This window comes from Mobula birostris, chromosome 6, assembly GCF_030028105.1.
Source record: "Mobula birostris isolate sMobBir1 chromosome 6, sMobBir1.hap1, whole genome shotgun sequence".
Classification (NCBI taxonomy): domain Eukaryota; kingdom Metazoa; phylum Chordata; class Chondrichthyes; order Myliobatiformes; family Myliobatidae; genus Mobula; species Mobula birostris.
In genome coordinates this window covers 144,697,404-144,725,157 of record NC_092375.1, presented here as the reverse complement: position 1 = coordinate 144,725,157, position 27,754 = coordinate 144,697,404, and the positions used below count along the sequence as shown (strand labels likewise).

Here is a 27,754-nt window from a genome sequence, read left to right as displayed (position 1 = left end):
AGAAATATCAGGCATGATAGACAAAGGTAAATCTGTGGATGTTGTTTACTTGGATTTTCAGAAGGCCTTTGACAAGGTGACACACATGAGGCTGATGAACAAGATAAGAGCACGTAGTATTACAAGAAAGATACTAGCATGGATAGAAGATTGGCTGACTGCCAGGAGGCAAGGAGTGGAAATAAAGAGGGCCTTTTCTGGTTGGCTGCTGCGGACTAGTGGTGTTCCACAGGGATCGGTGTTAGGTCCGCTTGTTTTCATGTTGTATGTCAATGATTTCCATGACAAAATTGATGGCTTTATTTCCTATAATTGTGAGTTTAGGACCAGAGGGCACAGCCTCAGAATAGAGAGATGTTCATTTAGGAGGAGGAAATTCTTTAGTCAAATGATAGTGCATTTGTGTAATTCATTGCCACAGACAGCTGTGGAGGCCAAGTTATTTGGTATATTTAAAGCGGAAGTTAATAGATTCTTGATTAGTCAGGGTGTCAAAGGATACGGGGAGAAGGTAGAAGAATGGGGTTGAGAGGAATAATAAGTCAGCCAAATGGAATGGCGGAGCAGATTCAATGGGCCAAATGGCCTAATTCTCTTCCTGTGTTTTATGCTCTGATGGTCTTAAACCCAGATCAGTGGTCATTTGGGTTTGGCTGGAGCCAGGTTAGATGTCATTGGTTGTCTTTGAGTTTATTTAAAGGCAATCTATGCTTAATTTAATGTTGATTATGCAGTCGTTTAGCTAGGAGACATTAATAACAGTCAAAAGTGATAGTGGAGGAGTAGAGTAGTGGTCATGCTGAATGATTTGGCAGACAAATTGATTTTTGTATGCCCTTTCGGATAATGAATATAGTCATACTTTATTGATCCTGGGGGAAATTGTTTAAATATGAGGAACAACATGCAAGTGAGAAGAGATATGAGCTGAGTGACTCAGTGAATGAAACATTAATCTTTTACTACAAAGTCCAGACAATTAATTATGTGCAGGTTTGTCCTCTTTGAATATTGTGATGGATTTGAATGGCCTGTATTTGGTGTTGCTCCATTAAATCTACACCTCAAGGTCAATAGTTATCCATGCTCTTAGAACCTAGATTTAAATTCCATGGAGATCAACATGTGATCTCCATATTTACACATCGTTACACCTGAGGAGGCCTAAACCTTAAACATTTCAATTTCGTGTCAATATATTTGATGGTAAATCGATTTTTGTGCACAATATATTGGATATTTTATGATCTGATTTTTTTAAAAATTACCCTTTTGAAAATGGGATCTTGGATAACTGAACACTGTGTGGGATAGTGGGTATGATCTGGCTCACCACTATACTTTTCATTAGAATATTGTTAGTTAACATTGTAATTACTTTGTCCATACAGTTCAGATTTAATTCTTCTTACAATCAAAGACACAGCATGGAAACAGGCCCTTCAGCTTGAGTTCATGCCGGCCATAAATTACCCATTTAGATTAATCCTAAACAAATCTAATCTTATATTATTCCCCCGCATTATTATCAACTCTTCCCCAGATTCTACCATTGACCTGCACACTAGGGTCTATTTACCCGACCTGCACATCCTTGACGAGAGAGGAAACTGGAGTACCCAGAGAGAACCCACGTGGTCACAGGAAGAATGTGTGAACTCGCACAGCTAGTACCTCTGTCAGGATTGATGCAGGTCACTGGCACTGCAAGGCGGAGCCTTTATTAACTGGACAACTGTGCTGTTCCTTGGTATTTCACAGTCCTGTCATTTTGGATTGTAATTTCAGTACAGGTTTGAAATTTTACAGCAGCACCCTTTTTTTCGCATTTGCATAGATTTAAAGGATTGACTGCTGACCTCACTAATAGGTGATACTCGGGTGAAAGCAAGGCACTGAAGAGTACAGTTAGTGAATGTAAAGTCCCTTACTGATTTTTTTAGGTTGTTTACCTCAGTTGTTGCAAAGAAATGAACAGAAGACAAAACACCATGCTTGAGTCACTGTTAAAATCCCTGAAACTGCATGCATACTGTGGTAGTTAATTTAATGCAGTTCATATAATTCAGAGAATGTGAATTAAATCTCAACATGAAGTACAAGAGTATTAAATCACTATAAAATAAATATAGCTGAAGATAACATGCTATTATCATTAGAAGTGATGATTATGGTAAAGGTATCACTGTTTTTTCCCTGGAAGGAACAAGCTATCCTTAACAGTTCAGTTGTGTTATATAGTTCTTTGAGGTAGCCTGCAAACCATTCATTTGAAAGGGTGAGTATTTGATAGATGTTAGATTTGCCTGCAGGGTGTATATTTCAGAATTAAGCTAAAAACTCTCCCATTCATCTGCTCTTCTTCATCTCCTCCTTCTTTCATGTGTGAACTTTTTTTGAACCCCAAAGGTAAAATGGAAAAGCCAAGTAAGATGTTTCTAATTGATTGGTTTTCAGTCCAATACTTTATACACTGGCCAATTGGTGTCCATTAGCAAAGTTAAGTTATTATCACCAGTGGTAATGCAATATTGCTGATAGATCACTGATGGTATCGAGTCTGTCATCCTGTGCTTTTATAGATTATTTGTCATTTGAACAGCTTCTTAAAGTATGGTGCAGAGCGGTGATATGGAGTGAGTAGCTTTGATGTTTTGCCTTTTGTTTTTGCAGCCTGCATATACATGAAACATTACAGTGCAGTACAGGCCCTTCAGCCCATGATATTGTGCTTACCTTTTAACCTATTCTGAGATCAATGCAGCCCTTCCCTCTTACATAGCCCTCCATCTTCTATCATCCCTGTGCAGTGAGTTAAGTCTATATACCTGCAGTTAAATCAAGGAAGAAGAGAGGAAAATAGTACTTGCTACAAGCACTGAGAGTAGTCAGTTTCAAGAGTATGAGTAAAAACACAGAAAAAGCTTGCCTGTGCCTTGCTGAGCAAACACCGCTGGAGGAAAGAAAGTCACTCTTTATGCAACCATTTTACTGAAGTCTTATGAGTGAACCCTGCTATACATGTAAAGCAGGAGTATAATACTGGTAAGATGTTCTTCACTATAGATGGAACTGAATTCCAGGTAAACATGACTGCAGTGAATGTGCTTGCTTTAACAAGTGTGGGTTTGAAAAAGAATCACTAGTATTTCATTGTATATAATATCATTGGTCAACCAAAGAGTGAAGTACTAATTTATTAGCATTTATTTTGATAAGATGGGAAACATAAAACAATCTTCCAATTTTCTTTTGAATTACCTTCAGGCTTAATTTTTGTTTTTTTTTCTCTTTGCAGTTGCTTTTTAATCCTTTTCTCATGTTCCATGTTTTTTTTTGCATTTGTTTCTCCATTATGCTTGTTCATTTTACTTAAAACCTTTTAGTAACTATTTGACTAATTCCATGCTGTTGTTGCTGAGATCATTGTCATGCAAGTGGAATGAAATGAGTTATCAGAAATTATGGCACTGACAAAACATTAAATTATTAGCTTACTGTTAATGTGTTAACACTGCAAATTACTGTGTAATTGATAGGATCCAAGGCAGAAAATCAATTTGCACCTTGGACTCCATGAGTACCACATAGATGAAACCATTTTAAGCAATGAATGATAAAGACAAGAAATTATGGAGAGAGAAATATTCTCAAATCAGAGAGAAAAAGCAGAGTATGGTTTACTTAACATAAGAAAAAAACAAAAGACATTTTAACCAAGTTTTATTTCAGGATTATTGTTTTGATCTTTGTGTCATTTAAAAGGCACCAGGAAAGGTACCTTTCCAAAGAAAACTTTGGAGGGATATAGCATAAGTGTGAATCTTGGTCAGCATGGCCCATTTGGGCTGAAGGACCTGTTTACATGCTGTATGACTCCAAGTTAGTAATTAAGCAACACAACAGTATGTTGAACATGCAAAACACTAAAGGATAGAATCAGTATCCAAATCCATTATAGAGGCACAATGTGGAACACCACCATTTCATTACCTTCATATGAAACAGGGAAATGATTGGCAAGTAAACAAGAACCATCATGGTAGATTGATACAATGATAATGGGGCTATTGACCACTAATGGCAATTACTCTCAATCCATTGACCTTGAAATGACATGATGCAACAGTGGGGGGCATTGGCAACGAAATATTCAGGATCTTCTTTGCCCTCACATTAACTTAGTCATATCTTATTCACACACTAACTTTTTCCGCATATCAAAATAGCGTTTCACATTGCAAATTATTATCTTTCAACCTCAGTGTGATGGGGTAAAGTTAGATGAGTATACCTTGAAGACAGATATAAAAAGTTTTCAAAAAAACTACATGGGACAATTGACTGCTTGCTGGCATATGACTGTAGCTTCACAACTTCTCCAGGCCTGCTAGCTGAATGCCCTACAAGTTATATCCTTAATGGGCTCTATACAAGATTATTCACAAACTCCAATTGGGATTAATTTTGTTATTGTTGTAAATCCAGCAATTTTGTGTCATGCCCAGTTGTGTAATAGAGAGCTGCACAATGAGAAAGGACTTACTCAGTTTGGCAAAGAAACACGAGTTAACCAGAAATTTGTAGAGTCAGACTTGTGGAGATTCCTTTCTTGCAATTAATTTGTCCAAGAAGTTACTCTTGTCCCAAGAAGTTCTGGCCTTTAAAAATGCAACTAAACACAAGGATAAAATTGTCTAAAATTATGACAAATTTTCTAATATTCAGGCTCATAGATGACATTGGTTTTAGTTTTCCAAAATTATGTACAGCTACGTGAATAATGTGGAATAGTTCTCCATCAAACAGTCAGAGATTGATTCATCAGATTGAATCAACAGTCCTATTCATTATTTTTATTCTTACCATCACATACTCTTCTGTGAAGACTTCTCAACATTAAGACATTTTTCTGCTTAATTTTTCCTAAAGCATTTTAACTATTTAAATTGTCAAAATATTCATTTGTTTTGTATTTCTTAATATTTATAACTTGTAATTCTTCAGACCCTATATTACTGAGCATGGAATAATTGAATATTGCACAGAAAAATATCATTCAGCGTATGAAGTCTTCGCCAGTAGAGTATCCGGTCAGTTCTGCTTTCCTGCTCATCCCTAGAGTCTCCATATTGTTTAACCTCAAATGTTTATCCATTCATTGACTCTATTTCTCTTATCATTGCAGACAGTAAATTTCAGATCTAAACCGCTATCTTTGCATAAACATTTTTCCTCGCAACTCCCTTTTAACGCAGAACTTTAAACCAGTGTTCTTCTACTTCTCTGATCTCAAGCAGTTATAGTTTTCTGGGGATTGGACAATTCATGCTTAATGATTTATCGATGTTTTTTATGTTACAAACTCTAGATTAAAATATGTTTAAGTTTTTCTTTAATCTTAATTTTTTTTATCAAAGGAACTTTTTTTGCTGCACTTTCATGGTAATTAAATCTGTGCTCTAATAATCCCTTTGAATATTTCCAATTTTGACCTCAATCCTAACTGCCAATTTTTTTTCCGCTTTACCCAGTCACTGCATTGAAATTTGGAAGGTAAACGTAACTTTTGTTCAGTTGTAATGGAGTGAACAGCTGTACTACAATATAAGCCACCCTGTTGTATAATGCAATCATTATGAAATAATAGTCCTGACTAACTATGAAATACAATACAGATTTAGTAAAGCATCAAGAAAGGTGAGAAATTTGTTTCTTTCCTACAGTGGTTAACCTAGCAAGATCCCAGGATGGTATCAAGACATGTCTAAATATCCACTTCAATGCAATTCATACTTGAATAGTAACATAAGGGTAGTCAAGATTAAGGGAAGTTCCAACTTGGCAACTCAACATAAATTGCATCTCAGCAAAAATAAAATCACATCTGTGGACTATTTCTGGGAGTGTAGTGATTCATTAAAATGAATGGAGTAATGCTTTAGAATAATATTTTTCCTAAACCATGTTATCAACCCTTAAAGTAAGAATGTGTATATTTCAAATACTGAAAATGCATTGCATGTAAAGCACATTTCTCTGTCAAGTACATTTTTGGCATCTTTGTATTGAGTTCCTTTTTCTTTATTGTTCATTTTAATTTGAAGGTTCAAGTTCCAAGAACAAATTTGCTCCCACTCAGAAATTGACCTGTTTTTCTTGTATCTATTTAGCAGAAGTGATCTCTGCTAGAATTGTGCAAGAAGTCACAGCTGAGGCAGTGGCAGTGCTCAAAGGAGAACAAGTAAAAGATACCGTACTGAGAGACCAGCCGAAGCAGCCTTCTGCAGGTAAGTGAGGTGACCTTGACGGTACCAGTAAAACTTCAATAATCCAGCATTCTCGCAGACTAGTGGATCTTCTGGATTACTTGATGTTCCAGCTATTTTTATCATGTTAGACTTTAGTAGTATAGTAAATGTTTTAGTAAAGCTTGTGAGTTTAGAAAACTGAGCAAAGAGAAAAGGAAATGGAATTTGGCAAATTTCAGATTGTAAATTTCACCTTGTGATTTACAACCTACTCCTGAATCTACTCGAATTCTGAATGAAAGTGTTCTAAACCATCAGGATTTCCAAACAATTGGATTCTGGATTATCGGAGTTGGAGTCTACGTGGGTTATTTAATCCAACATTATGCTGCTGCCAGGACTTCATGAATAATAAATGTTTATATTTGTGCTGGTTTAGATAGTTTCATGATATAGTATATCCAGAATAGGACTGAAAAATCTGAAAAATTAGTGATATTCCAGGTTTTCCTGTACTCTTTGGAGAAATAAGTAGCTCTAACCATATGCAATACATGTATATTAAATAATTTGACAGTTAATTTAGAAAAAACTCAGTAAGTTGCAAGTTATTTAATATGCATGTGTATTTTATATAGTTAGTGCCACTTATTTGATTTGAAGTATTACCAGACCCTGATTAGACTGCTGTGCTGGAATATACTGTGCTCTACATAAGAAACATGGGTCATTTGAACTTCCAACCCTGTTCTGCCTTTCATCTAGATCGAGACTGATCTTGTTCCTCAGCTCTGTTTTTCTGCACTACCTTCATATCTCTTGGTCTCCTGAATATCCAGAAATCTAAGAATCTTTGGAATGATTCTCCAGAGTGCAGATTTCCAAAACTTTACCACACTCTGAGGGAAGAAATTTCTCCACACTCAAATGGCGTATAAGCTTATTCAGAATTTGTTACCCTGGTTCTCCACTCCGCAGCCAGAGGGCATATCCTCGCTGCATCTACACCAGGGGTTCTGGACTTTTTTTTTAATGCTGTGGACCCCTACCATTAACCAAGGGGTCCATGGACCTCGGGTTCGGAACCCCTGATCTAGACTGTCAATCCCAAAAGCACTTTGAACGTTTTGGTAAGATCTCCTTTAAAATATAGGCCTTGTCTACTTAATTTCTCCTAGTGCAGCAAATCCAAAATACCTAGAGCCAGTCTAGTGAATCCAGTGGTGGAAGCAGATGCAATATTAGTGATTGAGTTATTTAGACTGACACAAAAACATGTGGAGAATGGGGGGTGGGGTGGGGTGGGGATATCAATCCTACACAGGCAGGTGGGATTGGTTTTATTTGGAATCATGGTCATTACAGACACCGTGGGCCAAAGGATCTGTTCCTGAGCTGTACTGTGTTATATTCATAATGATCCCTCTATTGTCATTATACTTTTTTTTAGGTTGGGGACAGTCTGTGCACGATAGTCTTACAGCACTACAGCACAAAGAGGCCTTTCTGCCTATCCAGTCTGTGCCAATATTTTGCTCCAGTTGCAATCTCACCAAGGTCCCCATGTAATTGCATTTAAATACCTGCATACTATACATGCGCTCAAAACTTGCACTCATATAGGCCGTCAAGCCATTTATCTTCTCAATTCTTGATGCAACTACATGTTGGCTTTTGATCATTTCTATTCAAGGACACGAGTTCATTTGACCGTATATATTGCCAAACTCTCATCATTAAAAAAAATCAATTTTTCTGTTTTGTCCACCAAAATGATTACTTTCATAGTTTATTATATTATTTAGCACCTGCTTTATTCATAGCCACTTAGTTTATCTGTTTTCCCTTAGACCCTCTTCATATCCTCCTCCCTATTTACAATTCACTTAGTTTTGTATCATTCTCAACTTCACATTTGATTCCTTCAGGCAAACTGTTTGCATGGATTGTCAATTTAAAAACTATTCATGTAGTACAGCACTTGCCACAGTTTCTCTTTGCTCTCTGTCCAATAACCAAGTCTCAGTCCATCACCCCCAACTCTTTATGCTCTAACATTGTTGATCAGCCTTCTTTGTGGGTTGTCACTGAGCACCTTCTGCAAATCAGAACATAGAATGTTAGTGCATAGACACAGACCCTACAGACGACAATGTTGTGGCAATCCAAATTATTTAGTAATCAAATGGCAAACTAAATTAATCTCTTATGCCTACATAATGTTCGTATCCTTCCATTTCCTTCAAATTCATGTCTATCTAGGCACCTTTTAAAAATCCCCAAGGTATCTGCCTCTACCAACATGCCAGGTGGCACACACCAGGCACCCATCACACTCTGTTTTAAAAAAAGCTTGCCCCACACATCCCCTTTGAAATTTCCCTGTGTCATCTTAAATGCATGCGCTCTGGTATTAGGCATTTTAACTTGGGGGAAAAAGATACTGTCTATCTGCTGTATCTATTCCTCTCATAATCTTATAAAACTCTATCAGATCTCCCCTCAGCCTTCACTGCTCCAGAGAAAACAGCCAAGTTTGTCCAGTCTCTTGTTATAGCACATGCCCTATAATCCAGGCAGTATTCTGGTAAGCCTGTTCTGCATGCTTTCCAAAACCTCGACATCTTTCCTATAATGCAGTGAACAAAACTGTAAGTAACTCTCCAGATGTGGACGGACTACTGTTTTATAAATCTACAACACAGCTTTCTAAATTCGGAACTTAATGCCTTGACTAATAAAGGCAAGTGTGCCACGTGCCTTCTGAACCACCCTATCAAGCTGCCTAACCACTTCTAGGGAGCTATGAACTTAGACCCCAAGATCCCTCTGCTCATCAACACTGTTATGAGTTATGTCTCTATATTTGCCCTACCAAGGGGTAACACCTCACATTTGGCTGCGTTAAACCCCATCGTCATTTCTCCACCCATAACTGCAACTGAGCTATATCCTGCTATAATCTTTGCCAATCTTCTCTGCTATCCACAACACCACCAATCATTGTATTCTCCGCAAATTCATCCAGGTTATTTATATATATGTTAAGCAGCAGAGGTACCAGTACAGATCCTTGCAGAACATCACTAGAGCCAAACCTCCAGCTAGAATACATCCTTTCAAACACTATCTTCTGTCCTCTATGGGCAAGCAAGGTCTGAATCCAGATGACTGCTTCACCATGGATCTCATGCATCTTAATCATCTGGATGAGCCTCCCATGAGGGACTTTGTCAAAGGCCTTACTAAAATCCATGTAGACAACATCCACAACTCAACCTTCATCAAACACCCTCATCATTTCGTTAAAAAACTCAACCAAGTTAGTAAGACACGACTTGCCATGCACAGAGTCATGCAGGGAGCATAGTTTAGCAAATGCTCATAAATCCTATCTCCAAGGATTCTCTCCAATAACTTCCCTACCACTGAAGTGACACTCATTGGTCTACAGTTTCCAGGATTATCCCTGCTTCCCTTCTTGAATAATGGAACAACATTAGCTACTCACCAGTCTTCCAGGACCTCACCTTTGGCTAGAGAGGCACAAGGATATTGGTCAAGAGACTAATTGGTAAAGTACACATTTGGAACCTCACCAATATCATCTGTATCCAAGCAAATGTTCCCTCCTTTATCTTTGAGTGGTCCTACCTTCTTGATATATGTATAGAATGACTTTGGATTCTCTTTGATCCTACTTGCTAAGGACTTTTCATGTCCTCTCCTGGCTTTTCTAATTCTCTTGAGTTCTTTTCTGGCTTCTTTATAATCTTCAAAGGCTCTGTTTGATTCTAGCTTTCTAAGCTTTACATACTTCTCCTTTTTCTTCTTAACTAAATTCATCACCTCCCTCAACATCTAAGGTTTGCTTGCCTTCCCATCCTTGTCCTTCCTTTTAACTGGAAGATAACTATACTATACTTTGTGCAGGTATTCTTTAAACACCCTGCACATGTCAGATTTGGGCTTGCCTAAAAACAATTGTTCCCAATTACAGTACTGTGCAAAAGTCTTAGGCACCCTAGGTTTTTAATATGGTTTCAGATGGTATGGCCTCCACAGAGCCCTGATCTCAACATCATTGAGGCTCTCTGGGATTACCTGGAGAGACAGAAGCAAACGAGGCAGCGAAAGTCTGCAGAAGAACGGTGGCAAGTTCTCCAAGATGCTTGGAACAACCTGCCAGTTGATTTTCTTATAAAACTGCAAGGCTGTGTACCAAAGAGAATTGATGCAGTTTTAAAGGCAAAGAGTGGTCACACCAAATATTGATTTGATTTAGTGTTTTTTTACTATTTATTATTCTTTATAATAATGCTTTTGATTATTTAGAAACTTTTCATTATTTTTGAAAGCATCTTCGCTTTACAAATTTTTTTTAGCATGAGCCTGAGTTTTGCATAGTACTGTAATTCCCCCTAGTTCCTGCTTAATGCTCTTGTGGTTTGCCATGCTTCAATTTAATACTCTCCTGCAAGGTCCATCCTTGTCCTTAGCTATAGCTATCCTAAAGCTTAAGGAATTGTGTCCCTCACTACCCACCCACTGAAAGGTTGAATTCAAATATACCTTATCTATGGTTTCCATTGATCAATTTACAATGATGTTAATTAACATAAGCAAAAGGTCAATGTGCACTGGAAATCTGAAATATAGAATTCAGGGAATATTGACCATAAGTTTGAGAAGTCCTCAAGCTGAAAGCCTCAATGTTTATCTTACATGTTCCATATCCGATGAATATTTCCAACATTATCTGTTATAATTTAGCTGCTTTCTTATTAGCAGTACTGATGCTTTTGAAGTCCCTTTTTGCATTTTACTTTAAACAGTTAAAATTTATTTTTATTTAAGAATAACATGGTGCTTTAGCCAGCAGCTCATCCTCCCAGTGACTCCCTTTTCTATGTCCCAGTAAATGTCTTTTGTTATTGAGAAAATGTGAGAATGTGAACTTTCTTGAACTATATTTATATGTATACACACTCAGTGGCAAATTTATTAGATATGGGAGTGTGGTCTTTTGCTGCTTTAGTCCATCCATTCAAGGTCTGATGTGTTGTGCATTCAGAAAAACTCTTCTGCATTCTACTGTTGTAACGTGATTATTTGAGTTATTGTCGCCTTCCTGTCTACTTCAACGTGTCTGGCCATTCTCCTCTGATCTCTCTCATTATCAAGGCATTTTCCACCACAGAAATGCAGCCAAATGGATTTTTTCTTTATTTTTCACACATTCTATTAATGTGGCCACCGAGTGTAGGGCTTCTAGATAGAGTTTAAATTGGATTGGTATGGGTAGGGGTGTGGTGGGACCTTTACTCCTTGGAGCTTAGGTGACTGAGGGGTGATCTCATGTGAAATCATGAAGGGCGTAAATTGGGCAAGTGGCCTCTTTCCAGGGTTAATGAATTGGAAACTAAAGGACATAGTTTTAGCTTAGAAGTTTAATAAGACTTCTGAGGGTCAACTTTTTTACCGATACATGATATCTAAGGTAGGTACATTAGATACATTTAAGCAGTGGACAGATAGGTGAATAACAAGGGAATATTGTCCAAGTGCTGGGAAATGGGATAATCTCGAATATACATTGTGGTCAGCATGGACAAGTAAGGGCTGAAGGGACATTCTCCATGTTGAACAGCTCTATGACTATATGATTACATTTACCTTATTTACTTACAACGTAGGAAGAGGTTATTTTATTCCATTCAATCTATGCTCATTCACACAGCACTCCCATTTCCTACTAATTTCCCCTGTAACCTATTCTGTAAACATTATATCAACTTCAAATGATCAATTACACCTCAGATTATTTACAGAGGCCAATTAACATCTTTTGGATGTGGGAGGAAACTCGAGTACCTGGTAGAAACCCACACAGACACAGAACGAAGTCCACACAAGCAGCACTAGAAGACAGGATTGAATTCAAGCTGGGCAGCACTACTGTTCAGAGTTCAGAGTAAATTTATATCAAAGTACATATATGTCACCATATACAACCCTGAAATTCATTTTCTTATGGGCATTTGCAGTAAATACAAGAAGCACAATAGAATTAATGAAAGACTGTCCCAATAGGATGGACAACGACCAATGTGCAAAAAAATCTGTCCAAATACAAAATGATACCAGAAAAACAATAATAATAATAATAATAATAATAAATAGGCAATAAATATCAAAAAAAAGTTGTAGAGTCCTTGAAAGTTTGTGGGAACAGGTTGGTGATGGGGTGAATGAAGTTATCCCTCTGGTTCAAGAGCCTAATGGTTGAGGAGTAATAACTGTTCCTGAACTCCTGAACCACTACAAAGAAACCAAGGGATGCGTTGATAGGATAGGATGAAGATAGGCAGGTAATGGCGCAAGCAGAGTTTTGGTGTTGGAGTTTTGATTTTTTTGACTCCTGCAAAGAAAAATAAGAGTGTAGACATCCAAGGACTTGATGGATGATAAAAGTGAGAGTTGGAGAAGGGACGTAGGACTGACATAAGGTTAAAACTAAAAGATCGGAATAGGGAAATAAAATGTGAGTATGAAAGAAGATAGTTTAAGAATGTAACATATCAAAGAACCCAAAGCACACTGTTACCAATCAAAGGAATATTGGTAACACACATCAAAGTTGCTGGTGAACGCAGCAGGCCAAGCAGCATCTGTAGGAAGAGGTGCAGTCGATGTTTCAGGCCGAGACCCTTCGTCAGGACTAACTGAAGGAATATTGGTGCTGATTTAAGGACTAGGGATAGTGAAATATGCAAATAAAAACAAACCAGCCTGTGTATTTACAGAAGACTTCACTATAGCCATGGTGAAGGAGAAACTTGTCAGGGTGTGAGATGAGATAAAAATAGATGCAGAGCATTTGTAGAAATGCTAGCAGTATTTATGTGCTAAGATAAAGGGGTAGAGCAAAAGTAATGCAGAATTACACACATCAGGAATACAGAAAATCCTGAAAACATTCAGCAGATCAGTCAGCATCTATGGAAGGAAAAACATTTAACATTTTAAGTTGAGGACATTTCATTAGGACTGAGCAAGAGAGAATGCAAGTCGCTCTAGGTGGCAGTGAAGGTCGGAAAGAGCATTGGTGGGAAATTTTCAGCATTTTCTGTTTTCATTTCAGATTTTTAGCATCTGCAGATTTTTTTCTTGAATTTCTGATTTGCAAATAGTAGACACCTGTTTAAAAGCGGAGAATGATAAACGTGATAACTGCAGATCAGCTAGTGTGATGTTACATTTCCAACTAATAACAATGCAAGAGAAAAATTAAATTTTGCAAAACTCAGAGTGGCCTGATGGAGAGTCTACATAGATTTATTACAAATATTGCACTTTATCATTTACATGCACTGCACTTGATTCTGATGTTTTTGTACTTTAATTCAACATTGTTATTGTTTTACCTTGTTCTAGCTCAATACATTGGATAATGATTTGATCTGTATAAAGAGTATGCAAGACAAGCTTTTCGCTGTTATCTTGGTACACATCGCAATAATTTATGCTGTCTTTGACTTCCCTTGTTATCCTCATTTGTCTCGTCCTTTAGAGTGCTGCATCTTCTTTGGGGTGAAATGATCCTCTATCTTCTGAGTTATTCTCAGAAACTCCTGCCATTGCTACTCTGGTCAACTCTGCCAGGCTCCTCTTCCAATCAACATTGGTCAGCTCCTCTCTCATGCCTCCATAGTCATCTTTATTGGTACAGGTTTATTATTGCAACATGTACCAAGATACAGTGAAAAGCTTGTCTTCCATACTCTTTATACAGATCAAATTATTATCCAATGTATTGAGCTAGAACAAGGTAAAACAATAAAAATGTTGAATAAAGTATGAAAATGTCAGAATCAAGTGCAGTGCCTTTAAATGATAAAGTGCAATATTTGTATTAATGGTAAGACTCTTGGCAGTGTGCAGGATCAGAGAGATCTTGGGGTCTATGTCCATAGGACACTGAAAGCTGCTACGTAGGTTGACAGTTTTATTAAGAAGGCAAATGTTGTGTTGGCATTTATTATCTGTGGGATTGAGTTCAAGAGCAGTGAAGTAATGTTACAGCTGTATAAGACCTTGGTTAGACCCCACTTGGAGTACTGTAACACACATCAAAGTAGCTGGTGAACGCAGCAGGCCAGGCAGCATCTCTAGGAAGAGGTGCTGCCTGGCCTGCTGCGTTCACCAGCAACTTTGATGTGTGTTGCTTGAATTTCCAGCATCTGCAGAATTCCTGTTGTTTGCGTCTTGGAGTACTGTGTTCATTTGTGGTCCCCTCACTACAGGAAGGATGTGGATACTATAGAAAGAGTGCAGAAGAGATTTACAAAGATGTTGCCTGGATTGGAGAGCATGCCTTATGAGAAAAGATTGAGTGAACTTGGCCTTTTCTCCTTGGAGCGATGGAGAATAAGAGGTAACCTAGTAGAGGTGTATAAGATAATTGGAGGCATAGATCATGTGGATACCCAGAGGCTTTTTCCCAGGCTGAAATGGCTAACATGAGGGGGCATAGTTTTAAGGTGCTTGGAAGTAAGTACGGGGAGGGGTGGTGTCGGGGGTAAGTTTTTCACACACAAAGTGGTGGGTGTGTGAAATGCACTGCTGGTGACGGTGCTGGAGGCGAGTACAATAGAGTCTTTTAAGAGACTCTTAGATAGATACATGGGGCTTAGTAAAATAGAGGGCTATGCAGTAGGGTAATTCTAGGCCGTTCTAGAGTAGGTTACATTGTCAACGCAACATTTTGGACCGAAGGGCCTGTAAGTTGCTGTAGATTCCTATGTTCTATGTAGTCAGGGCAAGATATATTTGACTGCCTTGCGTGAGATTTTTGAAGAGGTATCGGTGTTTGTATGAAGGTTATATGGACTTTCAGCAACAACTGATGAAACATCATATTATGTTTTTTTTAAAACAAAATTAAAGCCCAAGAATAGAAGTGCAGTAACAACATTGAATCAAAAGCTGGCAAATGAGAGGCAAGAAGGCTGTTGTAGTGAATGATTAACTGTCTGTATTGCAGACTGGAATGAGGTAAATCAAGCCTATTCAAAAGATTAGTTCGAACTTCTTGCTTTTGTTTTCAACAATAATTTAGTACTTGGTCATGGTATGGGGCACATTTTGAAAATTTGCCAGTCACATAAAGCTTGGAAGTGTAAACACCAGTGACATAGTTAGTAGATCTCATGGATACAGAAAGGCTATTTAAGTGGGTGTTTATGAGGAAAATGAAACTTAATTCAGAAACATAAGGAGCAGTATGTTTGGTTGAAAGATTAAGCAGAGGCCGTATGTGTTATATAGTACCATTTTAAAGTAGAAACAAATAGCAGAACATTGGGAGTATTCTTCCAAAAAGCTTTGGAAGTAGGAGGATAGCTTAACAAATCTATTAATGAAACATATGGGATCTGGGTTTATAAATAGCAGCATGGAGTACAAAATCAGGAAGCTGTATTCATCCCATATAAAGCATTAGCTCAGCCCCAGCTGGAATGCTGTGGATAAAATCTGGGCACTCCACTTTAGGAAGGATGTAAAAGTTGTGGAGAGAGCAAAACATATTTACATGACTGGTTCCAAGAGTAGTGGATTGTAGGGATGGACTGGATGGTTCTTAAAGCAGACGATGTAACAGAGGATTTGCTAGTGGTGTGTAAGATTACAAAGGATTTGGAAAATTAAATAAAGAGCAAATCTTTTGAGTTGGGTTTATCATCAGAAGAGTGCTCATCCTTAAAATTTTTAGTTGCAAACTTCATGGTGACAGAAATTGCTGGTGTCAAATAAATATTTGTTAGTAAACAAATAGACAAGACTTATGATTCAATTTCAAAAATAGACTTAATTCATGATAAAAATTATATACAAATTGTGAAACAGTGATAAAAATTTTATATTCACATCTGTTACATACAGTATGTAAACTTTCAAAGAAAACAAGTACATAGGACTATTACCTCTCACATGGTGCCCTGAGGTCAATACCCATTTCATAGTTCAAGAGGTTTCCCCATCCATTTCTGTCCCTCCGTGTGCGCTAGCGGAAGGAACCTATACTTTTAGCCCTGCCCACAAAATCTTGGTGGTGTCTGCAACGAGTTTCAGTGCATCCTTCAGCATATAACCCTGCAGCCTGGGCTGTGTCGGTCTGCAGCATTCCTTTACGAACATCTTGCTGTGCTGGAAGACCAGCAAGTTTTTTTTACAGACCAAAGGGCATCCTTCACCGAGTTGATGACCTTCCAGCAGCATTTGTTGCCTGTCTTGGTGTCTGTCCTTAGGAACAGCCCATAGATCAGACATTCCTCTGATCTGCAGCTTCTGAGGATGAGTTTGGACACAGATCATTGCACACTTCTTCAGTCAGGGTCGTGAGGGTGTTCAGTGAGCTGCCAGCACAAGTGGTGCATGTGAGCTTGATTTCAACGTTTAAGTGAAGTTTGGATAACTACATGGATGGTAGGAGTATAGAGGGTGATGGTTCTGGTGCAGGTTGATGGGAGTAGACAATTTAAAACATTTGGCATGGACTAGATGGGCCATAGGGCCTGTTTCTGTGCTGTTCTTTTCTATGACTCTATCCTTCTCCTCACATTGATTAGCCGGAGAGGAATGTCACTGTACCTTATGTCTGATACAAGGAGGTGCCCACCTTCCAACCTTTTGACCTCACTGATTGAGAAGTTGCCTCCCTGCAGTATAATCCCCAAGCTGAGTGCATGATAATCATTTCCCTCCCCTCGACTGTATCGACAGTTCCTGGGACCACCATCACAAACACCTCTGGTAGTAGCAAAGGTATGGTAGTCAGCATTCCTATAGAAAAGTCACATCCTCTGTGATCCTGGTGAGGTTTTGCAAAGCATTAACACATATTTATCTATAGGTTCCCCTCCACTTTGTCTCCTCTGTTTTGATGCTTTCTCTGCCTACATTGTCGGTTTCCTATATTCATTTCATCCTTTGAAAAGGAGAGGTTGCTGCCCTCTGTCTCTTGCATTGTCTCTTTCTTTCCATTACTTTTACTCTTAGAGCCTGTTGTCTCTTGGGTGGTGTTTTCTGAGACCTTTTTTCCCTTTTCACCATCTGTAATGCTCTTATTGTCCCACTGTCATCTTCTTATAGAGATGGCCTGCCTCCCCAAGAGTTTGCAAATTGTGCTTTCTCTGCAGTGCTTGGGATGGTGGTTTTACTGCATGCAGTTCTTGCAAATGACTGGACAGCGTTGCGTTCAGGTTTGTTGCAGATATGACACTGTCTGGGTTGTCCTGCATTAACCATGTACCCACAGTTCTCTCCACTAACATACACGAAAGCAGGATGGGCGTTGGCTTCTGTTGCATCCATTCTTAGCTTGATCTTCATCTAGCACTTGCTTACTGGTCAAGACTCTAAACAGGTCCTGGATGTCCAGACAGCTTCCTGCTCCCTCAATGTAATAAGCCATGAAGGTGAGGACATCCATGATAGGCACATGAAGGGTTAAACATGCACTGTTATCTCACACTCATTCTGATTGGAGATGGTGAACAGTGGCTGCGTCTTCAGCAGTAACACCAGAACCTTGTTCCTCTTCTCTCAAATGTCCTGTAGCACATCCTGCCATCTCACTGGATACTTGAAAGTAATGTCAAATTCCCATTATTTGGGACGTCCTGGAGGCAGTGGATGTCCTGATCATGAACGCAGCACTTTAGCAGAGACCTCCTTGATGAAGAGATCACTGGTAAAGGGTTTCCCCTCACTGAGGTCCTTCACTGTCACCCTGATGGTGTTCTGAATCCCCTGTACTCCTCTTAAGCCACTCATTGCTGCAACCATCCTCATGGAGTAGGTTGATTATAACAAGTTTAGTGCTGGAAGGGGGCATTAGATTGGTTTCCCAATCAGCCTTGGGATCCACCCATGTCTACAGGTTTAGCTCTCATCAAGCAGCCACTTGATCATAAAGAGTCACCATTGTCTTCCTTCATCTTCAATATTTCACTCACAAATCTGCTTTGTAAATCAGCCTTCTGTGCTGGGATATCAGTCCTAATGATCACTGATTAAGCCCTACCAAGTAAAACAGGAAAATATTAGCAGTGTTAGTCCATCCCTCTAGCCAGCAAAAGCATCAGCAGGTTTGAGTGATTTGAAACCTCTCTTCACATTTGTTTTAGCCAAATTCCTTCATGAGAAATAACAGAAATAGTATATTTTGGATTATTGTATTACTGAGTTTCTACTGAATTGTTGCATTACATTTTGTTTTGTTTTAACGTGTAGTTGAAGATTTAACCAATTTGCCGCCTTCCCCACCACCATCTCCAGCATCAGAACGTTTTGCTGCAGCTGAGAAAGGTATGAAAATAATTTTCTTTATCTCTGTTGAAATTCATAACTATTCTTCATAAACAAATATTAGTGGGGGTGAATGTGTATAAATTGTTGATTAGAAGAAATATGTGCCTTTGTTTAATTACTGAACTGTTTTCAATGCTTCCTTGTCTTCATGAAGTGTTTGGATGTTGTGTGAAGACTGAATAGATTGTGGGTGCTTGAACAACAGTGGATGAAACTGGCCATGCAGTAATTGTAAATTATGGCACGTACAAAACAGAATGATACTTCAGTTCTAACAATTATTTTCGAAGCTGTCTGACCTACATATACTGGTTTTCATTTAAGGCCTAAGTGACATTTTATCAAAACACATTTAAAATACAGAAATTATAAAGTATAATGCAGATTCTTTAGTTTTTTTTTAGATTTGTTCAGTGATTCCAGTTGCATTATAGAGAATGTTTAATCAGGTGAAGTGGCAGTTGTGCACGTTGCAACTTTTGTTCTTAGTTAGTGGTAGGGGAAAGGAAGATGAAATACAAATTAATTCCAGTCTGTTTAAAGTTATTTCCAGTCCAGAAATCCAGATGATTTCTTTTGTTGTATCTTCATTCTGCAGATTTCCACTTCTTTACTGGAAAATTGATTGTTTAATGTAAACTGGGATTGGTAAAAATGGCAGAACAGTTGGAGTGTCTGTGTCTGATTTTTGCATTTGTTAACCGTGCTGTTAGATCCATTCACCATTGAAAATGGGAAGTCAGCAATTACAATGGAGTTCTGTGACAATTAGTGCACTTGCACAGGAGGCTTACTTCTGAAACAAAAGTGGCTAAAGGCTTGAACGAATCAGCAGCTGATCAGCATGTGTGGAGAAAACTGGCAAATTAAAATTCCAGGTGCTGGTCCTTAACACATGCATCCATGTTCTTTCAATCTGACCCCGGTCACAATGTCATTGCTCCTAGGTTCCAGCAAGTCCCACATCTTTATGTCCAGATTGTTCTAGAAACTACTCGATCTGAATGTACCATTTTGCTAGTAATTGAAGTTCTAAATTTGTCTGAATTGGCTCTTGCACTTGTCCTTGAGAAAAGCAATGCACATAAGGATATGAAGTGCCTTCTCTTCTGATGTGAGCTGCTGTCTACTGTCTGTTTAAGGATCTTACCATCCTGCAACAATTGATGGAAACCAATCACATTCTCACAATTAATTAATATTAAATTTTTTATGGTAGGAGTGTTTACTAGCCATTCTTAGACTGAGTTAACCACTAAAATCATGGTGGTTATTTCTAAATTATTATTCAGATTTCAAGACCATTGAGCTGAAGAAATGACTGTAAATTCCACTGTGAGAGCTGAGGAACTTTTAAAATTTTATTTTATTTCGCAGTATGGCACAATTCAGACCCTTCTGGGCCAATGCTGCCAATCCATGTGACCAATTAATCTACTAACCCCTTCTACTTTGGAACATGAGAGGAAACCAGAGCACCCGGAGGAAATCCACACTGTCACAGGGAGAATGTACAAACTCCTTACAGACAGCATTGAGTTGGAATTGAACCTGTGTTGCTGGCATTGTCGTATTAACCGCTACACCACCGTGCTGCCCTCAATTCAAGTGCCAAATATATTTAGAATTTAAAAACAAAACTAATCTCAGTACCTGTAGAAATGTAAGTACAATATTTTTATAAATTCTTGTCCGATTAAGGAAAGGAAATCAGGCATCCATTTCTATCCTTATGTGCATTTGGACTCTCTGCTATGACTGATTGTTAATTGCCACCTGATTTCAGCAGCAATTAGGGATGGGCAAGTGTGGCCATTGTTAGCGAAGTCCATGATCCCTAGATGAATCAAAAAAAAAATTAACCCTGTACAATAAAGAGAGATTTGGTCATAATGAGAATAATCTTGAACTAGTTAAAATTCCTATTATATCATCAGTATCATCTGATTTCACTGTACAAATCAGTGTACACCAGTCTAAGGACAGATTATCATCAACGGCAATGTCAGCAGGTCCATATTTGACTGTGCGTATATGTACTCAAAAAGATTTTGGTATTTTCACAGGGTAATCAGATGAATGTAAAAACAGGGACAAAATATTTGTTAGACAAAATAGAAATAAATTGTGTCTAATTGAAACCAAAACGTTGCACCTTAGACAATACAGAGAATGAATATCATGTAAATATGGGTTCTAGTGAGTTCAGTATTTCTCTAAAAAATTTAATTATTTATTTTCTAATAATTATACAGTGTGGGCAGCAGAACTAGTATATTTATTTTGAGACACTATGTGCTTCCAGGCCAGTTTCATCACATTGAGTAGCTGAATTTTTCTTTTGCTTTTGCTTTGTACATGTGTCTGTTTGTCAAATTATCACTGTGTCTATTTATACATTTAGTGATTGAGGTTAAGCAAAAACCTCTCCAAAGGTGCTCAAGCTATCAGCCTTCTACCACTCAGGAGAAGCACAAGCTCCTAGCCCCTTCCATTTCTGTTTCTGCTCATGATGAAGAGCCTTACAATTCTGATGAGGAGTACTATGAGCATCCTTTATTCAGTTCCCAATGGGCTGTCGCTTGTGCACTCCCCAGTGCCACAGTACTACAGGCAGATGAGTTGTGTAGTCAGGACAAAGGTGAACCGAGCATGGTTCCTTGTATCTTATTCCCCTCTTTCCATTGTTCTGTCTTGCATGCATTCATCAGTCCAGTTGTTTTACCCACATGGAAGTGAAGTCCCTTGTGCAAATGTAAGATAATATCTAAAGACAAAATTACTAGTTTTCCTGAAAGCAGGTGGAAAAGATCTGTAAATATGAAAGTTGTGGTATAAGAACATAAACTGTTTTGTAGATATTTATAGAATTGCCCTAGAAAGAAATTCACATTTTGCACATAAAGAAATCTAGATTTTTTTCCTACAAAGTTTAATGTGTAAAATCTGAAATAGGTGTATAACTAAATGTACATCAAGGTCTTTTATCTTATCAGGTGGCATCTTGTTAATGTGAAAGGTAAAGTTGTGAAGGCTTCCAGTTAAGTACTTGATCAGTCATTACCTCCTATTTTACTCTACCAGTTATTATAATTGGTAGAACCATCCCTGGCTGGTGAGTTCAGAAGCAGCAAACCTCAGTCTAAACATCAAGGCAAAGTAGAGGTTATCTATTTAAAATAAACCAAGATGTCCACTTTGTAAAAGCTGCAAATCACTATTTAAAAGAAAATATATATATATTTGCAAAATATTGTTATTGGATCTTAATTTCTGTAAATTTGCTAACTGTAAGTAAATGGACAAATTGAATTTTTCAGAAAAATGCTTTTGCCCACGTAATTGATACATGCAGGTTTTGCAAAATCTCGTGTACTTAAAAAATGTTATGCATGAAGGAATGAACCAAAGATGAGAATTACTAAGGAGCAACCGATTAATCCTCAGGCAACACCATGACCAATCCCCATATATTGCTCGTACATTTACCTGTTACGGAATTGCTTCTCATCTCAAAGCAATCCTCAGCAGTATCATTTGAAAGCACAGCTACCGTTTTTATTTGCATGCTGTCCTTATGAGCTCCATCTCATTACCTTCTAACATTTTTTTAAATCTCTAAGTTTTCTAATATTTAGCATTGGATGACTATAAATTTCACAGAACAATTATGAAAATGGGCCAATTGTCTTTGGATCCCATTGTTAAAATCTCTTTCCTCAGCATCAAGTCTTCTTTTCCTGAGAAGCCTCCTGAACTGCAACCAGTTTGATTGCAATTTTGGTGTCATGTTTTGACTTTGAGCTTTGTTTCACATATCTCTGCAATCACTAAGATGTCTGTTGCTATCTCTGTAACACCTCAATGTAACTGTTGCTCAAACTGTTATTCAAAAGATGCAGATGCACACCTAGCTAGCCTCTGTTTCCAACTTCTGTATTGTGGCAACCATTCAAAATTCTGTTACCTGTATTCTAACATTTCACAAATTCTATCCACTCATGAATAATGTTAGCTCCAGGTTAAATAATCAGTTGATTATAAACACTACCATCTTTTTTTTTCATATCCTTTCATCGTCCCCACTGCTAATTGATTTCTTGCAGCCTTTATAGGTATTTTCATTTCTGATCTTTTATTCATCCTTTTGCTCATGTTTTGAGTTGCCAGATTTTTAATTTCAGTTCCCCCCCCCCCACAAAGCCTTTCTGCCTCTTCTCAGGATCCCCTTTAACCTATATCCTCTGTGCTGTGGTTTGATATACATCATATTCTGATGATGCATAGGTAAAGCACTTTCAGTCATTTCACACCACAGGCACTTTTTGGAAGTTGTTAAAGGTATCAGTATGTTATTATATCAAAATTGTTACCATCAGGTGGAAATAATTCCAATTGTCTAAACAGTGTGATATCCCTTATCTTAGTGGGCAAATAAAAAAGTTTTTTTAAAGTATCAAACAATTACCAATAATTTGAACTATTTAAATAAGAAACATGAGTGATGCAGGATTTTGCATCTTACCTTGATTATGCCTGAGAAAGTGTTGTGCATTTCAAGCCTCATTAGGTCAAAAGCAACATGGCTATTAATAAAATTCCACGTATAGTTTGCATTTTTGGGACTTCCTACATTGGGTAAAACAGTGCTTGAATTATTAATTCAGTGCACTTCACATTTTTTTTTTGTTTTTATTCACAATGTCTTTCACCTGTTACTGTACTAAATCTATGAGTGCTCACTCCACATAGCTTTCATTTCTGGCATGCCTGTTTTACATTCACTTCAGTAATGATGCAAATCACTGAAACACTTTCAGCTCTTGGCCCGTGACACTACTGTATTTGCAGCGTTGAACTTTCTGCATACTATGTACTAAACTGTCAACTGTGTACTAAATCATTATGAAATGGGAAATTCCTTTTTGAATGTATGTTTATGATCTTTTGATGGTGAAAAGCAGTGCTATTAAAACGATTTGCTGCAGTTGCAAATCCCTCATCACAGTTTTTATACAAATGTGATACACTTTAATAAGATAAAAAAATTACATTAGTAAATCTGAAGATACAGATGTGTCCTTGCTTACAAAAATCATACTTTCAGGACCCCCATGACTTTCCAGATTTCCCTCATTTAGTTCTGGTCTATTTGCACAAAACAAGTCATCATTTAAAGTAACCTAATTCACAGTCACAAATCATTGCTTGTTTCAGGCACGTAGCAAGATAACTGTAACCTCTATAAGGCCCTGTGTACTACTTTATACTCTGGACACTTGTCAGCTTGGTTACAGGAGAGATTTTGCTCCTATGCACTAGCATACTGGGGAATTTTCATGTGCATTTTGAGATACAGTTTCCATTTATGAAAGTTGACTAATTGTTTACAAATCTAGATACATGTATCATATTCATAATTTGGTACCATTGATGATGGGATGATAACTTGGTTACTGCAATATATAAAATCTTTTCTCCAGTTGTGTGAAGCAAGATCTCTCATTATTTTATCCTACTCTAAGTACAAAAAGTCTGCAAAATCACCAAATAGCATTAGAAGCTTGCCCATTATCTATCAATACTGTAATCATTTGATAAAAATTTAGAATTGGAGCCCTTTTTGTTCAATGAAAATTGAATCATTTTATTGAATTTCACATCAATAACTTAATTAGGAGTAGATCAATTGGCAGAAATGCCAAGTTTAAGAACCAAATGATATCCCTGGATAAGTTAGATTGTGATCAAAAGTTGTATTTAATTATTCTCAACCATTGACACAAATTTAAATTAATATGCATGGCAAAATTAATTTTTTATGGAAGTGTAGTTATTAAACCACATAATCTTATAACCCACAAAGAAACCTTTGGACTTTTTATCTAGTGCTAGTTCACTTGGATCTATTCCCCACCTCTTTCTTCATAATCCTACAATTTTGCTCTTAAAATCATATTCCCTTTTCAAAATTACTGCTGAATAAACTTAGTCATTTACTTCCAGTGTGTTGCTGGCTTTTAAAAAATCTCATTGCATATAAAGAACTTGTCTCCCTTCTTGCTCTTTTGTAAGTATCGACAAATTATTTCTCAAAACAGTGTATCATCTATTTAGGTCAGAATCTACAGCAACACACACAGGTGCCAAAATCTTCTTATTACTTCTACCTTCCCTTACAAGACAAGACAATATTATAAAAAATGGGATTGGTTAGAATGTTTTTCAAAATGATGATAGCAAAGTGAGGCACCTTCACCATTTTGTGTCACCGCATCTTCCTTGATGCACTGTGCTTCAGCCTGGTTTTCATTGATATATAGTTTGAATAGTTACTATCCGGGACCAACATTGGAGGACCCCATCATTCTTTGAAACTTCTTTGTCCTTGTGAAATAAGAAAATAGTTTACAGGAAATGTAAATTTGCCTAATTAGATTCCAAAACTGCCCATCATCTAATCAGAGTACTTGTACTGTTCAAGTGTTCTTTCAAGGGTTCCCCGTCCTCCTTCTGAAAATGGTAATCAGCTTGCAATGTACTTCAGCATTTTGTTTTCACTTGACTACCGTAATTAATGTTAACTGAAGTTATCAAGGTCAAATTCATTAATATCTTTTATAAAAATTGTGTATTTCATGCTATGTCACATTGAAGCTTACATTAAAAATCTGTGCCAAAAACTGTAATAGATTATAAATATGTTCTAGATTTTACAGAAAATATTTGAAATGAGGACTTGGTACAGGAATCTGGAGCAAAATCCAGACTGCTGGAGAAACACAATGGGTCAAGAAACATCTAGTGGGGCGAGTAGGAGGGAATTGTCAATGTTTCAGGCTGAGAACCTGCATCAGGACTGAGAGTGGGCGGGGAAGATCAATGGTGTAAAGAGGAGAGACAGGAGTGCGACACCAGTGACAGGTAAACCAAAGAGGGGTGAAGAATGATGAACAAAAAGAGCCAAGATGCTGAGGGGCTGGAGTTAGGAGACAGGTGCATGTGTGATAGATGGAAGAAGACAAGGAGAAAAGAGATTTTTGTATCTCCCTTGGGGGGAACCTTGCATTAAGAAGGGCTCCAAGAACAAGCTAGGGGACTAACATCAGTGATAGGTAAATTGCTGGAAGGGATTTTGAGGAACAGTATCTTACCTGCATTTGGAAATGCATGGATTAGGGAGAGTCAATATGACTTTGTGTGTGGAAAATGTTATCCAAGAGTATTGATGAGGTCAGAGGGTAGACAATGTATACGTGGACTTCACCAAGGCTTTTGGCAAAACGTCATAGGTAGAGGGTCCCAAGGGTGTGATCAGTTAGATATAGAGTTGGCTTGGTGGAAGGAATCAGAGGGTGTTAGTGGAGGCTTATTTTCAGATTGTTGGTCTGTGAATAATTGTGTGCTGCCTGTGTTAGTGCTAGATACTCTAGAAATGAATGATTTAGATGAGAATGTGGATTTGTGGATTTCATCAGGTGGGCAATGAGGAAGTTTATCTCAGGTTTCAACAGGTACTGAATCAACTGGTAAAGTAGACAAAGGAATGGCAGGTGGAATTTAACTTATACAAATGTGAAGTGGTGCATTTTGGAAAGTTAAGCCAGGGCAGGACTTGCACAGGACTAACATAGTAAATGACAGGATCCTGTGGAGTTCTGTAGAATGGAGAGACCAATGGGTACAAGTGTATAGTTCTCTGAAAGTAATTATACAAGCAGCCAAAGTGATGAAGAAGGATTTTTGTACACTTACTTTCAATCAGGGTACTGAGTACAAAATTGGGACATCATGTTACTGTTGTGTAGGAAGTTAGTGAGACCATATTTAGAATATTATGTACATTGCTGGTCATCATATTATTATGAGTTGACAGGGAAGTGATAGAGACTGGTACAATTACAATGTTTTAAAAGACATTTGGACAGAAACACAGGTAGGAAAGGTTTAGAACAAGGGTTTCCAACCTTTTTTATCCCATGAATCCAAGGGTCACAGGCCGCAGGTTGGGAACTCCTGGTTTAGAGGGATATGGGTCAAATATAGGAAAGATGAATGAGTTGGGCCAAAGGGTCTGTATCTCTTCTCTGAGACTCTGATTTATGAAACTCAAGTGAAGGTTTTGACCTGTAACTGTTTTAGTAACATATATAAATTTAAGTACTCACTTCAAGCTCACCTCAGAATTCATACCAATGAATAGCCTTTGAAATGTTTGTAGGGAGACCATGCCAGCACTATCAATTCTAACCTTGTGCTTAATTTATGCAAAGCAGAGCTGAAAGTGTCCCATTAAACCTGTTACATTATTACATCTGTGTTGTCTGTTGTCCTGACATGTCCACTTCTTCCTTTGAGTAGAAGTTGTTGAGAGTCCAACATCTGATGAAGAGGAACCAGCTGTAGCTCATGAGCAAGAGCATGTTCAGGAGCCTTGGTCTGCTGAGCACTTAGTGCAAGCAGAAGCTGTGGCCTTACCCTGGGAAACCAAATGTGTGGAAGTCATATCATCAAGTGAAGACAATGTACCAGCTGAAATTCCTAATGGAAAGGGCATGACTCATAGAGAGATTGGGTCCATGGAAGAAATGCCACCTTCTCGTGAAGGTGTGTCTTCCTGTTGGCTTCCAGATAATGACAAATGCCTTTTGAGAATCTTCTTATTAACAAGCTTCTGTTTATTGTTGGTAGTTGTTGCTTGAAGGATAGCTTAATGGTGCTTAAAGTGCTTTGGCTGATCTGATGCTGGCTATGGGAGCAACAATAATTTCCCACCACTGTTGTTGATGCTCAAGTTATTTTGTTTTCATGCTTGGCAATTGAGTTGATTTTTTTTAATTGCGCATGAGGCTTTCCATTGCCTAAATGTTTGCCAGTTACATTGCCGATAGGTTATCACATTATTTTAAAGCTGATTCACCTGCTTTCTGGTTATTAGGCTTTTCAGTGATTAAGTTGCATTTTTGTATTTTCGATGTACATCAGGGGTTATTTTAAAATAGACTGTCTTGTTCATATTTCAGTGCTGACATCTTGCATTTATTGTTTTATTCAGGCTGTGGCAAATGCTATCATCTCTTTCAGTTTTCAGTGTTGGGCAAATAAAATGGTGTGTGTGTGAAATTAAT

General features: G+C 37.8%; 1 protein-coding gene across 6 annotated transcripts in view; it reads left to right on the top strand.

Moving 5' to 3' along the window:
- LOC140199430 (microtubule-associated protein 2-like) overlaps positions 1-27,754 on the top strand; it is a 316,902-nt gene that overhangs the window by 256,959 nt on the left and 32,189 nt on the right. For 3 of the 6 annotated variants that reach the window (XM_072261524.1, XM_072261522.1, XM_072261525.1), the window contains 3 exons: positions 6,174-6,290; positions 18,549-18,623; positions 26,988-27,233. In XM_072261524.1, the coding sequence (XP_072117625.1) occupies positions 6,174-6,290; positions 18,549-18,623; positions 26,988-27,233 (438 nt within the window). The remainder of the gene's footprint in view (positions 1-6,173; positions 6,291-18,548; positions 18,624-26,987; positions 27,234-27,754) is intronic. The other 3 variants (XM_072261527.1, XM_072261526.1, XM_072261528.1) reach the window with 2 other exon arrangements.